The sequence below is a fragment of the Lactuca virosa genome, chromosome 1, assembly GCF_052849685.1.
Source record: "Lactuca virosa cultivar CGN04683 chromosome 1, Lactuca_virosa_CGN04683_v6, whole genome shotgun sequence".
Classification (NCBI taxonomy): domain Eukaryota; kingdom Viridiplantae; phylum Streptophyta; class Magnoliopsida; order Asterales; family Asteraceae; genus Lactuca; species Lactuca virosa.
In genome coordinates this window covers 48,215,489-48,231,370 of record NC_136426.1, presented here as the reverse complement: position 1 = coordinate 48,231,370, position 15,882 = coordinate 48,215,489, and the positions used below count along the sequence as shown (strand labels likewise).

Here is a 15,882-nt window from a genome sequence, read left to right as displayed (position 1 = left end):
GTCCGAAATGGCCTTAAAATACCCATTCCACGAAGCATTAAGGGTATTCCGCGGAGGCCTTAAAGCAATCGCTTTGCGGATGAGTTAATGCTTGTTTACTGCCCGCAACTACCAATCCGCAGAGGCCGCAGAGCATTCCGTGGAGGGAGCTCTGCTGACCGCTATTTCGCCGTTTCCACATCGGTTATAATTACAAAACTGCCATTCCGCGGAGGCCTCTTGGAGCCCGCAGAGACTGTAGAGGGGATCTCCGCGGAAAGCATAACTATATCTAGAAATTATTTTTTTTGTGTCTAAAATTTGAAATTCCTCCAAAAAAATGTCCATTAGTGGCAAAATCTCTTTTTATGAGCAATTTCATGTGGTCAATGAGAGTCCGCTTAAAGTTGTATTTATCTTCACCTTTGATTTAATGGTTATTATATGTATTTTTTCCTAAAGTTATGTGAAATGTGGTTCGAAATTTAAAATAGTTCAAAAAAATGTTATTTTTTCTTTTGGAAGAAAAACCAAAATAACACAACTTTATATTATCCGAAATAGATTTTATAATTCATATATTTGAATAAAAACCAAGCATCCCTTTTTGCATAATGTCAAAAAAAAAAAAAAACGTTGTTATTTAGCGCTGAGAAAAACATAACCTATATTTTTTGCATCAAGTTACAAAAAATAGACAAAGGAAAATACGTTAATTTCACATTTTAATACATTAGAATATCATATACAGTGACGGAGCTTGAACTTTTGATTTGGGGGACCGGAAGTATAATAAATATGAAAATCAAAGAACAGGGGGGGCCAAAGCCAAATTTTATAGCTTTTGGGCCTAATATGTAAAATTTTTAATACTTTAAGACTAGTTGTGAAAAAAAAAGGGGCCACAGCCGCCCCATAAAGATCCGTCCCTGATCATATACAAGGTGATATAACACTAGTTGATCAAAGGGATTACATTAAAGGGACCAAGAATAGTTTTTAAAATTTGAATCGGAGAAGATGAATATTATGAATGAGACGAAGATGAATGCAAAAGAATTATTTTACTTTGTAAATAATATCTATTTTGTAATACCTCTGGTGTGTGGGACGGTTAAACCAACAAAACCAAAATTTAGTGACAACAAGATGGATTAACCATTAAACTTGTAATTACTGTAAAAACTAACAAATAAAAAATAAAACAAGTGTATTTTATCGAGATTAAAATATCGAACTCAAGAAAATCCAATACCAAATCCAAAGTTATAGATCCTATAGATCGACTTTCTAAACGATCAAAATATGAATATAACAAAATTTTATAAGGATTTGGGTTTTTAAAAAGCTCAAACAATTTTTTGATTTGTAATTTTAGAAAGTAAACGTCGCCAAGCCCCAATCAATCAATGAAGTGACATAAACACTGAAATATTTAAGATTAAAATAGATGAAGTAATCTAAATTGAAACTTCCCATGTGATTTAATATATATATATATATATATATATATATATATATATATATATATATATATATAAATAATGGATGAAAAAAAGTTTATTGCTAAAGATGCCACGACACTTAAACACAAGAAAACGACGTCGTACCAATTCTTCTAGACTCGAAAGATCGGTGCCCTTTGTCTCTCTCATTCATACTAAACTCACCTGTAGAAAAAAACAACAAAGAAGCACAAAAAAATAAAATAAATTTCAGTCTATTCAAAGATTCTTCATGTTCTTTAAACCAAAAGAGGTAAGAAGATAAGAAATTTTCAGACAGAGAAGAGACTTTTTACATCTCATCGTCTTCCCTTCGCCATTTCTTTCATGTACTGATCTCTCTGAACTTGCAGAAAGAAAACCCTTATTCAAAAGTTTATATTATCTTTTTCTGATTTTCTAGCTTTAGCCCTTTTTATGAATTTTTTTCTTGGTGGGGTCTTTGGATTTTCTTGATTTTGGGCCGAGTTCAGGTCAATCATAGCTGTGTCTCGAAGAAATAAACGCATTTTCTTTATATTTTCGTTCGATAGAGAGTATTGTCTCGAGTCTATTATTACCCCCACTTCTTGCTTCCCTCTTTACTACACAAACTGATGCATTATTTACAGTCTTCCTATTTCAAGATTTAGTGGGTGCTTGTGCTTTCTTGCTACTAAATGTAGGCTGTTTGGTCGATATTTTTGTCATTTCTATTGTAGGGTTTATCAATATCATACGTCTTCTTTTGTTCTTATATGATATTTCGTTACATACTAAAGCATTTGGGATTCCTTTTGCAGATTTAGGGGTAATACAGAAAAACTTAGGACACGATGGCCGGAGGAGGTGGCGGAGCAAAAGCCGACGAACCGGCGCCACACCCACCGAAAGATCAGCTTCCAAATGTTTCCTATTGCATTACCAGTCCACCCCCATGGCGTAACCTTCTTGTTTCCCCTTTATTTTCTTTCATGGTTTTTAGTATATTCTGATTTCATTCATGGTTCTTATAGTTGTGAAAAAAAAGGTGTTTCGAGATTCTTTATATGCTTTAGGGAACATGTTTGTGTGAATATTTAAGGTTTACTTGGTATCAATTCCTTCTGATTCTTTTGCAATCTTTATTCAGTTCCTTATTTAATTTAAAAGGTTCACATTACCTTTTTCAACTCCTTTTCATACATAACTTGTGTTATGGTATCTTCTATTACACTTTCTTTAAGAGCATACTTTATTTACTTCATTATGGTAACCAAATTTGGGTGTTGAAATCAATTTTTGTGTTTGCAGCTGAGGCCATACTACTTGGATTTCAGCATTATTTAGTAATGCTCGGGACAACAGTTATCATTCCCACAGCTCTTGTTCCTCAAATGGGAGGTGGCAATGTAAGACATTTAAATGTTAATTAATATGTGTATGTGTTAATTAAATAATATGGAACTCTTTTTTTTTTTGTTAGGAGGAGAAAGCAAAAGTCATCCAAACAATGCTTTTTGTAGCGGGGTTAAACACGTTGCTGCAAAGTCTTTTTGGGACCCGGTTGCCTGCTGTGATTGGGGGTTCATATACTTTTGTTGCACCCACAATCTCCATAATATTATCGGGTCGATGGAGCGATCAAGATCCTGAACTGGTTTGTGAACCAAATGCCCTTGAATCTTGAAAATGATGTTTAGAAAATATTTAAGAAAATGATGACACATGGGGAAGTGGAATGAAAAAGTAAATGATGGGAAACTTGTAAAAAGCTTGGAGTTTTTCCTAACTTTCTCTACTAGCTTATTTTTTCTAGATTTTTTAGCTTGTCATGTCTGGCAAACCAAAAAGTAACTTATAAACTAGCTTTTTAAAAAACTATTCAAACTTTTCAACGAGCTTATTGAGCTTTTTTAAAATTCTCCCAAAACCTTTTATTAATTATAAAAAAAACTCAATCTTCTACATGCCCTTTTATGTCGTTTTACATATTTCAATTAGCTTATCGGCTAGTTTTACCAAAGGTCATTTTTGTCAGCTAGCAGCTAGCTTTTCCACCAAACATAACCTAAGTTATTATTTTTGGATTATATCAAAAAGAAACACCCATATATAGTTTGTCAGATTAAGGACTATACTCGTTAATTCTACTAAGTCAAAAAGAAACAATACCTAAATTTCTCATGAATTACGATTTTCATGCATTCTTTTTTCAGAGATTCAAGAAAACAATGCGTGCAATCCAGGGTGCTATGATCATTGCTTCCACACTTCAAATCGTGCTAGGTTTCAGCGGTCTTTGGCGAAATATTTGTAGGTCAGTTTAAAATGTCTTTAAAATCCTCTCAAAGTTACTAACATTTGCTCTTAGACCCTTGAAATTGGACTTATATAAGGCCTTAATACTCTCTTAAATAACAGTCAAATTGCAGGAAATAGCAACATAATCTGTCTTTTTTATGTATAGGGTCAATGTACTTTATTTTTTACTCATACTAGCAATGCACTTGCATTTTGTTACCCATAAATATAATAGCAACACTTACAAATCTTTACACATATTGGCAACATACATATAGTTTCCTACAATAGTAGCAGTGTGTACTTACATTTATTACCAATAATAGCAATATGCAACAAGTAAAGTACATTACCTATATTGGCAGCAATAGCAAAATGTAAGTATATTGCTATTATTTTTTTAAAATATATAAGTATGTTGCTATTATGGCTAAAAATTTAAGTTCATTGGCATAATCAGTTATAAGTACGTTGGTATTATAATTTATATGTATAAGATAAATTACATTCCCCATATTGGTAATCAAAATTTGTGTGTAAAAGTTATATTATTGTCTGAATTGTGGTTGTAGGTTCTTGAGTCCACTTTCTGTTGTTCCATTGGTTGCTCTTGCTGGTTTTGGGCTGTATGAATTTGGATTCCCTGGGGTGAGAAACATTTCTAGAACAAAATCTTGTATAAAACGAATCTAATTGTGCTTGTTTTTTTTCAGGTTGCAAGATGCGTTGAAATAGGGCTTCCTCAGCTCATATTTCTGATCATTGTCTCTCAGGTAATATTGATTTTTTCGATTATTGATTTTAAAAAAGTCCTTTTGAGTGCTTAATTTGTTTGGTTACATGCAGTATTTACCGCATCTGATACATTCTGGAAAGAACATCTTTGATCGTTTTGGTGTTCTGATTTCGGTTGCAATTGTTTGGATTTATGCTCACCTACTCACGGTTGGTGGGGCCTACAACCATACTGCACCCAGGACCCAATCAAACTGTCGGACTGATCGTTCTGGACTCATTGATGCTGCTCCCTGGTTAGTCCATGTTCCTTGTTTCATTGTTACCAGCCAATGAAAAATAATAAAAAAAAGAATATACGTGGAAAACTCCAAAACCGGAGAAAAGCCATGGGCATATGACAAATTATTACAATCACATTGACAAATCTCTCAAGCAAATCCGCTTAATTACCACCCACACTTTCCAAAGATTTGATTCATACTTTTTACACTCTAAAACAAGAGAAACAAAGAAAAGAATCAAAGACATAATTTAACAGTTGATCTTTACTTTCAACTTCAGGATAAGAGTTCCGTATCCCTTTCAATGGGGCGCACCCTCTTTTGATGCTGGTGAAGCCTTTGCTATGATGATGGCTGCTTTTGTTACTCTTGTGGAGGTTTTTTTTTTCCTTTCTATTTAACAAGTTTCTTCTTTTATGCTTGTTAACTGTGTGGAGGTTTAGGGTGTAATACCATCAAATCCCTTTGTTTCTTTTCTCCATTATGAATTCGATTAAATATTTTAACATTGTTTCACCTCTATGATCAGTCAACTGGTGGGTTCATAGCTGTATCAAGGTATGCAAGTGCAACTCACATGCCTCCATCTATTCTAAGTCGCGGTGTCGGTTGGCAGGTAAATTGAAATTCAAAAATTACAACATTTCCAGTTTAGGTTGTATCATGAAGTTTGCAACATTTTTTTTGTTGTCCTTTTTGATAGGGAGTTGGCATTTTGTTGTCTGGTGTGTTTGGAACAGTAAACGGATCTTCAGTATCTATGTAAGTCACAACAAGTCATTAACAACATTTTTTACTTCCGAATTGTATTGTTTTGAGGTTTGTTTGATATGAAACTTTCTCATAATGGTTTTGCAGTGAGAATGCTGGCCTTTTGGCATTGACCCGTGTGGGCAGTCGAAGAGTAGTACAAATCTCAGCTGGCTTCATGATCTTCTTTTCGATTCTTGGTAATCTTTTTCTCACTTAAAAAACAGTCAAAACATGGATAAAAGTCAAATTTTGACCTATCACACATGATAATTCAATAACATATTGGTCAAAATTCAGGGAAATTTGGAGCTGTTTTTGCCTCGATTCCAGCACCCATCGTTGCTGCTCTATATTGCCTTTTCTTTGCTTACGTGGGTAAGTTTAACAAATTTCAATTTTTTTTTTCCTTTCAATTCCATTATGAATTGGGCTTCTTGTGGGCATTGGGCTGCTACTGGGCCACTCTATATCTGATTTCATCTCACATGATGGAGCGGTGTGCCAGTGTGTTCACGGGTTTTGGAAGAATAATCTTTTTGCAGAAATTTTATGTTTGTTTTTTCTTTTTGATTTTATTATGTTGTCATGTTTGTTTAGGTTCGGCTGGTCTGAGTTACCTTCAATTCTGCAACCTCAACAGTTTCAGAACAAAATTCATTCTTGGATTTTCCTTCTTTCTGGGCTTGTCTATTCCCCAATACTTCAATGAATACGAAGCTATTAATGGTTATGGCCCTGTCCACACATCTGCAAGATGGGTACGCAATTAAATTAAAAAAATCCATTTTTTTTGAAAATATTACTACTAAATATTCGTTTCTTTTTTCAAATTTGTAGTTCAACAACATGGTGAATGTTCCTTTCTCATCTGAAGCCTTTGTGGCGGGTATTTTGGCGTATTTTTTGGACAACACGCTTCACAAAAAAGATGGTTCCATAAGGAAAGACCGTGGGAAACATTGGTGGGACAAGTTTCATTCTTTCAAAACAGATTCAAGAAGTGAAGAGTTTTATGCATTGCCTTTTAATCTTAACAAATACTTTCCATCTGTGTGAATTTTAAAAGAGGTAGGAGGAGAAATCTAAAGCGTATTTTGTTGATGTTATTTTAGTTAAATATGGAACTAATTCTAAAGTAGTATCAGTTTGATCCAATCCGCGAATGATTCTTAGAACATTCGTTAATTGATTTTGTTATTTTTTTTTGGTATTGTAAATTTGACTGGTAATTTGGATGTTAAAGAGAAAGGATTGGTTTGACTATGATACTTTGTTTGTTGACATCCACTTTATTATATTGTCTGCTGACTTTATGTCAATTAGTGGAACAATTTTAGAAGAAAGTGCACTTTTTGGTTAGAGTTGAGGGAGCATCTTATTATGTACACAATATAACTCACCAAAAAGCATCAAATCCAGCAGAAAGTGTTGGCAAAAAGCTCCCCGAAAGGTGATAAAGTGGAGCTCCAAATGGGATTTTGAGCTGGGAATTTTAATATTTAATTGTGAATTAATAAAAGGGTGGTTAAAGAATTTGTTTATAGTGTTTCCTTCCTTCTTTATCTTGTGGGTCTTATTTATTATTTATGGTTTTCTTTAATTAATTTAAAGTGGCATTGATTATGAGTGTCTATAAGTTTTAGGGCTATTTCAATAATTGAAAGAGGGTATTCATGTCTTTTGCATTTGCATGACCATTTTAATTTTCAAATATGGGTTTTTGGTTATAGTCCAATACATGTTGAAAACAATACAAATTTATTTAGTTACGAGAAACAAAGTAGGGCCTAAAGACATGAGGTGGTGTAAGTCAAACATGTGGTCAATGGGCCCTTTAGAAACCTTTATTGTGTAGGTGTAAATGTTGCTCAATGATCACACAAATGTTTGGTAGATGTGCTTTTCATATGGACCATTCTATTACATCATTCATTATAACCATGTAGACTAGATTTCCTTAATTTTGATATAAAGGAATTATCAAATTATGAAGGGACCCTTTGCATACTTATTCATTTTCCATTGTTGTCAAGAATATATTGTACGATCCTTATTTTTATATATTTATCGTGTGTTGAGTTATTGTGCAAGTTGCATACCTTCATATGAATCCTGCAACTCTTGGCTCTAAATGGACTAGATGTTGCAATTGTGGGGGCGCAAAACCAACTTTGACTACAACATCTGCAAGTCATAAGTCATAAGTAAATAGATAAACGTTACCATTTTCTAAAAACTAAGAAAGTAATGTTCGTATTTGAATTTTAAATCTTATTTATGAATTCTTACTTTTTTTACTTTAGAGACATTAAAGTTGGTTTTGCACAGATTGATTTGAGAAATGACATTAAAATAATTCATTCAACTATATAACAAATTCTTAACTTTTTCTTTTTTGAAAAAGAGGATTTTTTCTTTGTTAATCTTATCAAAGAAAAAGAGATAAAAACTCATTGCACGAAAGAAATTGTGTAACAAAGAATTCACTCAAACACTTGGAGGGCACAAATTACCATTTACCATGGCACATATATGATGGTGTTTTACTTTCTCAAAATAAAAAAAAATAAAAAAATTCTATAAGAAAATCTTCATATGTCGACAGAATTGAATCCTATCCATTTTAACAATCAAACAAAGAATAAAACGAGATCTCAAATGTCAATTTTGTAAAAATTTTGGAACTTGTTTGCCCTAATTTCCCTAGCGCCCACTTCAATTATTGAAAAGGAGAAAGTTGTTAAATGGTACACACTAGTTTGTTTTTGTTCACATTTGCCCCAAACGTTTTTGGTATTTAATGCATTATTAATTTTTGTACTCATTTGAGACATTAATTGGTGTAGATATATATAAATTAATATATTTATTTTATTTATGTTATCCTGTTAAATGGGAATAGTACATTTAGGATAGGCAACTATTAATCACACCTAACACTGTACACGTCTCAATATAAAAAAAATATTTAAAATAATAAAATTACATATTTTCCCTAACTTCTTTCACTTTTGATAAAGCATATGATTAGTTTTGGTATAAAAGATTATCTACATATTAGTTTATTTAAAAAAACAAAAAATAAAGACAAAAAGACTAATGAACACGTATTAAGGTGATACAACTTCAATTAATATCAAAAGTATTTTTTACAAACCTAATATATATCTAAGTTATTTTTACACAATAAAACTAACTTTTTAGTTGAATACATATATCTAAATACCAAAATATGGAAGTGAACTATTATTTTTTTCAGTTTTTATTAGTTGTTCTATTTTGAATTTAGATGCCATATTAATTATTTTTATTTTTAGTTAACAATATATGTTTATTTATATATAAACAATTGAATCAAATTATATAATAAACATTAAAAAGATCCGATGATAAATTCGCACATCTAATAAGAAGTACAATTTGCATTTATAGTTAGACAAAATTGCAAAAATGGGCCCTGTGTTATGCATTTTTTTGGGGTTTTAGTCTAAACTTCGATTTTTTTGGATTGGTGGTCCTTTTGAGCTGGTTTACATGCAGTTTTGGTCGCTGTCCAAACTAAAAAGACTATTATACCCTTAATGAATTTAGTTTTTATTTTTCTTTCTATTTTTAAAATTATTATTATTATTAAATATAAAAATGGGCCCACCTCTCTCTCTCTCTCTCTCTCTCTCTCGTTCTTGGATACCACCAGCAAGGAAGAAGAACTGGTGGTTGCCACCACCTCTGCAACTCCCTTCCTCCTTCATTTTCTTTCCTGTCGATCAAATAGCCCAAACACCCTCCGTTCACTTCGTGTGCTACTCACCTCCACAGCCGACAACAAAAGGGGAAAGCATTCGAGAGGAGCAACAAAGCAACCATATCGCCATCACCTCCGATGCTTCAATCATCTTCGAGCCTGTCACCGCCTTCAGCTCCTGCGCTTCTTCTGTCTCAGAAGGAAGGTGCGAAGGTGGGGAATCAAAAAGGGGATGCCGCCTCCGATGTTTGCTCCGAGGAAACACCCACTTCGGTGGTGGGTTCAAGCCAGGAAACGAAGAAGAAATGGAAGATGAAAGGGGGAAAGGCAGCAACGATCGCAACAGCCTTTAGGGGGAGTTCAGTGACTACGATCGACAGGTAAAAGGATGGAGCAACAAGGGGCTGTTGCCTCGAACCAGTCTCTGTTTTCCGATCTCCAAGACGAGTCACACATTTCATAACAGGAAACGAAGGAGAAGACAAGCGAAGTAGAAGAGGCAACTGCCTCCTGTTCTTCTTCTTGATGGCAACAACAATTGAATGAAAAGAAGGGTGTTTGGAGCTGGTTTCTCTCATCAAAGCTTTGGGTGTGAAGAAAGAGAAATGGGTTGTTGATTTAAGTTCTTATTTTGGTTTACAACTTCCATTTTCATCAGAAAATAGTGGTTTCAAGGTTTGATCGGGGGAGAAAAAAATCGTCAAAGGGGAGGGAGAGAGAGAGAGAGAGAGAGAGAGAGAGATGTGGGCCCCAAATTAGGTAATTATTTTATTTTTCATTTAAATTAAATAGAAAAAGCATAAAAAAATATATCAGAAGGGCATAATAGTCTTTTCAGTTTACTGAGGGACCAAAAACGCAAAAAAACCAACCCAAAAGGACCACCAATCCAAAAAAAATCGAGGTTTGGACTAAAACCCCAAAAAAATGCATACCACAAAGACCATTTTTGCAATTTTGTCTTATAGTTAAAATAAAACAAACAATAAAAAGCCAAGTGTTACAACTTGGGTTGTTTACACTTCACACTTAGCGACTTACAAGAATAGTCCATAAACAATCTCTTTAATTACAGTTTAGTCCTTTAAGTTTCTAATTTTTGCATTTTCAGTCTAATTTTGATTTTTCTAGAACATCTCAACCGAGTTTATTGGTTGGTTCGACTATGATAAATGGAATGATGAAGATAATTTTGATTAGAGTAAATTATACGAATGGTCCTATGGTTTGGGGTAATTTGCGCGATTGATCCATAACTTATTTTTTTAATTCGATGGATTTCTACTGTTTGTTTTTGTTACGCATTTGGTCCCTACTGTTTGTTTTTTTTACGCGCTTGCTCCATGTCTTACCTAAAAAGACTCTTATTTAAATAGAGAAAAATGATGGGGTAGGTAAGGTAAGGTGAGGGGGTGACAATGGGAGTGTGTTTATGTAAATAAATTAAAAAATTAAAGACAAAATAGTCTTTTTAGATAAGACAGAGACCAAACGTGTAACAAAAACAAACAGTAGGGACCTTCCGAGTTAAAAAAATAAATTAGAGACCAAACACACAAATTACCCTAAACCATAGGAATCATTCGTGTAATTTACTCTTTTGATTATTTTTCTAAAGCGTATCCAATTTTTATTGTACACATGAATAGTCCATTAAAGAAGAGTCTTGTTGGTTGGTTGGATAAAATGAAATGAGTCATTTTTTAAGAACATTTTTTTTTTCATCCCATTAAAAAATAAACTACTTTAATGATACATATGACTTTCACTGTTACTAAAACCTTAACTAATGTTTGCCCCTTTTGTGGGTTCCTAGTGACAACGTTTCCAGTGGGGTCTAAGGGACATCGCTAATGATTCATTTTTTAACATAAAAATTCCAGTAACTTCTCATAAATGACATCCTTATCCAATTATAGATGTAACAAATACTTATACTCATTAATGAACACATTTTTGGTGACTATTAAGAATCTGAATTCTCTCTAATCATTCATGTTAGTGATTTTTTTATATGTCTAGAATTAAAGTTTTTCTTTGTAAGATTATCTCCCATAATTTGAATTTTGTGGAAACTCATGCACAAGACAGTCATTTACACAATCCTACAAGAAATTTGAGATCTTTTCTTGATTCCAAAATCCACCTTGATTTTTTAGGCATCAACAAATTATCATTTGCCTAAAACTTGTTCTTCGATGGAGTTTGCTTTTAAATTTGTTGATAAGCTTTACTAAAAGATTAAGTTTCACAGCTAAATAAAAATAAAATAAATTATGGTTTGTCCTTTTCAATTTTCATTTGACGAGTTAGAACTTAGAATCAAGTTATAACTGCAAAGAAAATCTTTTATGACTATAAGTGTCAGTTAAAAAATAGTTAAGGCGCTATTGCTGTAATTCGCTAAATTTTGAAGGTGGGTGGTATCAGCCAGGCTATACCAGCAAAGATGCAGGGTATATTATGTTCCAAAAAGTAGATCTCCTCAAAGTGGTATGTTCATTGATTCCTTAATAATTGATTGTTCGACTAAAAAAAGTACCAGAAAGTGGGAATTAATATATATATATATATATATATATATATATATATATATATATATATATATATATATATATATATGTTCAAGATCCTTGCTAGAGTGGGTCTCGTAGCCTACCGACTCGCATTGCCCCAAGAGTTCAACGACGTACACGATGTCTTTAATGTGTCAAACCTTAAGAAATGTCTCTCTAATGATATACTTATCGTTCCTCTCGACGAAATCCAAATTGACATGAAACTCAATTTTGTTGAAGAACCGATCAAATTCATGGACCGAGATGTCAAAAGACTTAAGCAGAGTCGCATCCCCATATTTAAGGTGCAATGGAACTCTAAACAAGGGGCATAGTACACGTGGGAGAGCGTAGACCAAATGATAAGCAAGTACCCTCATTTGTTCGAAAGCATCCCGACTACAAGCTAAATTTCAGGACGAAATTTCCTTTAACGGGGGAGGATTTGACAACCGAGGCAAAAGCGTCACCGACCACCGTTAGAAATTGACGTAGACAAACAAGTGTAATAGGACAACGATGTAATATTTCGACATATTAATAAATATATTCGATTACGTCCCTACCAAATACGATTATTTCGACTAATAGACTCAAAAATAAGTGCACGAAAAGTCGTGTCATCTTACGAGCATGTTAACGCATTCGGAATGTACGTGTCAGCGTGATTCCAAAAATATAAACTTCGTAAAAATCCGACCAAGCGTGGAGAAGATATGATTTTTATAATATATAAAAATCAATCACACATAAAAAGTTACAACGTCAAAATTTACGAAGAGAGTAATTGACTTCAAGCTAAAGTCACTAAGAGGAAAATCGTAGTACCCCTCAAAATAGGAATTTTAAGACTAAGAACGCGAAAAACGGAACCTGTATGAGAGAGTTATGATTTTTGCAAAATCTTCGTAGGTATAAAATATAAGCTAAAATGAAAGTTAAAATTAGCCAAAAAGACCAAAAGGAAGGTTGTAGTACACGTCAATACCTACACGGAGATATAAGAATCGTGGAAAACGGAGCTCGTACGCGGGATATAAGGAATTTAGAAATCTGTTTTTTCGTCACGCACGCACACCCATAAGTTATGCGCCGCACGCGTTTGTGACATCAAGATCCGTTAGGATACGGGTGACGTGACACAATGTGGGAACAACACGACAACTCCCCTGATGGAGCCACGTGCACAACGCACGACGCGAAGCGCGCACTCTAAAACCTCCTATAAATAGAAGGGTGCAACAGCCAGTTTCTGCACACCTCAGCTGTAAAGTCTCAAAAATAATAACATAAAAATTTTCGTTTATAAATTAATAAATCGTAATACATATCATGTCCATAAACCATGGTTGTCAAGATTTAGCTAAACATCTTTAAATCAGAGTAAATCACATAATGCGGAAACATGCGATGTGTGCACTGCAATCATCCCAAGCCCTTCCATTTTTGAAAAACGAAGCACCCGAAACATAAACTGAAAACCGTAAGCATAAAGCTTAGTGAGTTCCCCAAGATACCACATATCATACATATCATATAACGGGCCCCGCCCAAATGAGATACGGGCCCCGCCCACACTCTAATAATAATGAGATACGGGCCGCGCCCACACTTAAATAATAGTGAGATACGGGCCCCGCCCACACTCGAATAATAGTGAGATACGGGCCCCGCCCACACTCGAATAACGGGCCCCGCCCAATAAATATACATATACAAGTACATACAAGTATCACACAGACAACAAGTATAATAACATAACCAAACGAGGTTCGGCCTTGGTGCCTTAGTCCAGTGATGAAACTAACCTCGCGCTGCCGAAGTCCCGCAGATAAATCTCTGGTTGCTGGGTGACAGGTCCCCGCACTGTCAACATCACAACAACACCCAATTAACAATTAGGTTCCAAGGCATAACCATAAATCCATACTTGGGGTAAAAAGACCATTTTACCCTTAACATAGCTTGGTCCAAGACCAATGCCCAAACTTACACTCTGAAGGCCCAAAAGCCAAATAATCAACCAAGGTCCAATTATGGCCCAATTTTCCAAATTGGATCCAAACCCCTTAAATGGGCCTTACCCTAAAGCCCATCCAAAAATCCTAGTCCATACACTTGCTCTCAGATGGCCCACTAAGAACCCAAATACCTAAGCCCAAAAGAAAGGCCCAACTCGAAGCCCAAACACAATTAGGGTTTTCACATAAAATGACGATTAGGGTTAAGTAATATCACTTAACCCATTAAAGACTTAATCCATTAAGCCCATCACTCTACCAGGTCAATCGTACAATATGGTCGGACATAATTCATAACTCCAATCCAACGGTCCAAAATGTGGGTCCCAACAAGTCCCAAACAAAAGCCTCCAAGATTAGGGTTTTCTAAACCCTAATCAAGGTTTCCAACCCAAACGGCGACGGCTCGAGGGATAATTCCAATAACCAAACACACATACAAGCTGAACATCATTAACACACACACACACACACCCCAAATCAAACACACAACCACCTCCTCACGATGGCTGGTGGCGGCAAAAGAAGGAGGCTTATCGGCAGCCACCATGGTTGGCTGCCATGGCGGTTCGCCTCACCTCAGGCCAACATAACACCTCCTCCACACGCTTCACGGGTTCTAGCAACAACACACGCATATACACGACACGAGTTCACAACTCTCATCCACCAACTAGGTAGCTGACGACGTCAGAGTCAACAGAGTCAGCGACCAAGGCCGACAACGGCAACAATGACGTACTCGACGTCACACTCACAGAAAAGAACAAAGGGAAGGAGAGATGGGTTGCGGTTAGCTTACCGAGAGCTTCCGGTCGTTCACGACCCACACATCGACGTCCACAACACATTCTTCGGTCTTCGGCGATTCTCCCGACTGCTCACGATGTCACCGACAACGAGGCTGTGGTGGTGGCGGTCGGACTCGGCCATGCCGACGGCGGCTGAGAAGGCTCCAAAAATGGTGGCGGCTGGAGAAAGTAGCTAGGGTTAGGGACTGTTTCATCAAAACGAGAGGGAAGGAGCGTCGGGTTTAATCATGTGCCTTCAATTTAGATCCCTTTTTCCCAAGTTTGGCCCCTCTCCACAAGAATCTTTTTCAACTTAACTCCAATATTAACCAAACCTCCCCTGCCCTCTGAAATTCTTTACAAAACCACCCCGGAAATTACACTTTAACCCCCAAATCCAAAATTATGACATTTAACTCCCGGAACCAACACCCTGCTAAATTATTATGGATTTAGGGCTACAACAAAATAATATAAAATTATAATTTACATCTCGGGGTTTAGGGTTTATTACTTCTTTACGAATTTTATTTAATTTCAAACAGAATGTTACAATTCTCCCCCACTTAAATTAGATTTCGTCCTCGAAATCATTCCTTACCAATCTCAGCAAGCCAACAACCTGATCAACATGGCCACAACCTCGAGCATACCACAACCTTTCCAAAGCAACTGAAACCAACCCTCGCAAGGCTCTCCAACCCGCAGATGAATGAATCCCTTCACCATCCGACAATAATCCATTGCGAAATAACCACAACTGCTCAACCTGAAGTCTGAAATCTCGAGAGGGTCTGACTCCCTGAAAGACCGCCCATACTGAACCAATGTCGAATCCATTCCATTAATTTCCCAACTGAGTACTCAGCTTCTGATATTTGAGATTCCCATTAGGAACATAATCACTGACCAATTATCCATGCAAAACACTTATACTTGACCAAGGCTCAGGTAATCCTTCAAGTAGGAGACTAGTCCCTGCAACGGTTAGACTCAGACGAGAGCTACGCAACAGGATCAAGTCATTTACTCTGAGATTATCCAAACCCATATGTAAGTGACCTAACAACTCCTCCGAATAACAAGCTACTCCACATTCGAGTTCCAAATCAATAATACCGCCTTGACTTATCTTGATGCCCTTTACCAATAGAACCATTCCAAGTCACAATCACAAGAGCTTGATCTATCATCAAAACTGAATCCATTCATTACCCTTGAACCCTTCGATCGATGCCCTCGACACATA

At 35.5% G+C, this 15,882-nt stretch overlaps 1 protein-coding gene across 4 annotated transcripts; it reads left to right on the top strand.

The window, feature by feature from the left end:
* Positions 1-1,610: 1,610 nt before the first annotated feature.
* LOC145122272 (nucleobase-ascorbate transporter 6-like) lies at positions 1,611-6,781 on the top strand. 4 transcript variants are annotated; one of them, XM_079057916.1, is made up of 15 exons: positions 1,611-1,737; positions 2,267-2,405; positions 2,757-2,854; positions 2,929-3,102; positions 3,662-3,762; positions 4,319-4,394; positions 4,460-4,519; positions 4,593-4,777; positions 5,046-5,142; positions 5,295-5,381; positions 5,469-5,527; positions 5,624-5,715; positions 5,816-5,893; positions 6,116-6,276; positions 6,356-6,781. In XM_079057916.1, the coding sequence occupies exons 2-15, from the start codon at positions 2,300-2,302 to the stop codon at positions 6,572-6,574; spliced, it is 1,593 nt and encodes a 530-aa protein (XP_078914042.1). In that variant the 5' UTR covers positions 1,611-1,737; positions 2,267-2,299; the 3' UTR covers positions 6,575-6,781. The 4 variants fall into 4 exon arrangements, with proteins under 4 accessions (XP_078914042.1, XP_078914105.1, XP_078914070.1 ...); XM_079057979.1 differs by having other exon boundaries at positions 1,682-1,813; XM_079057944.1 differs by lacking the exon at positions 1,611-1,737 and adding an exon at positions 1,849-2,145.
* The last annotated feature ends 9,101 nt before the right edge of the window (positions 6,782-15,882 follow it).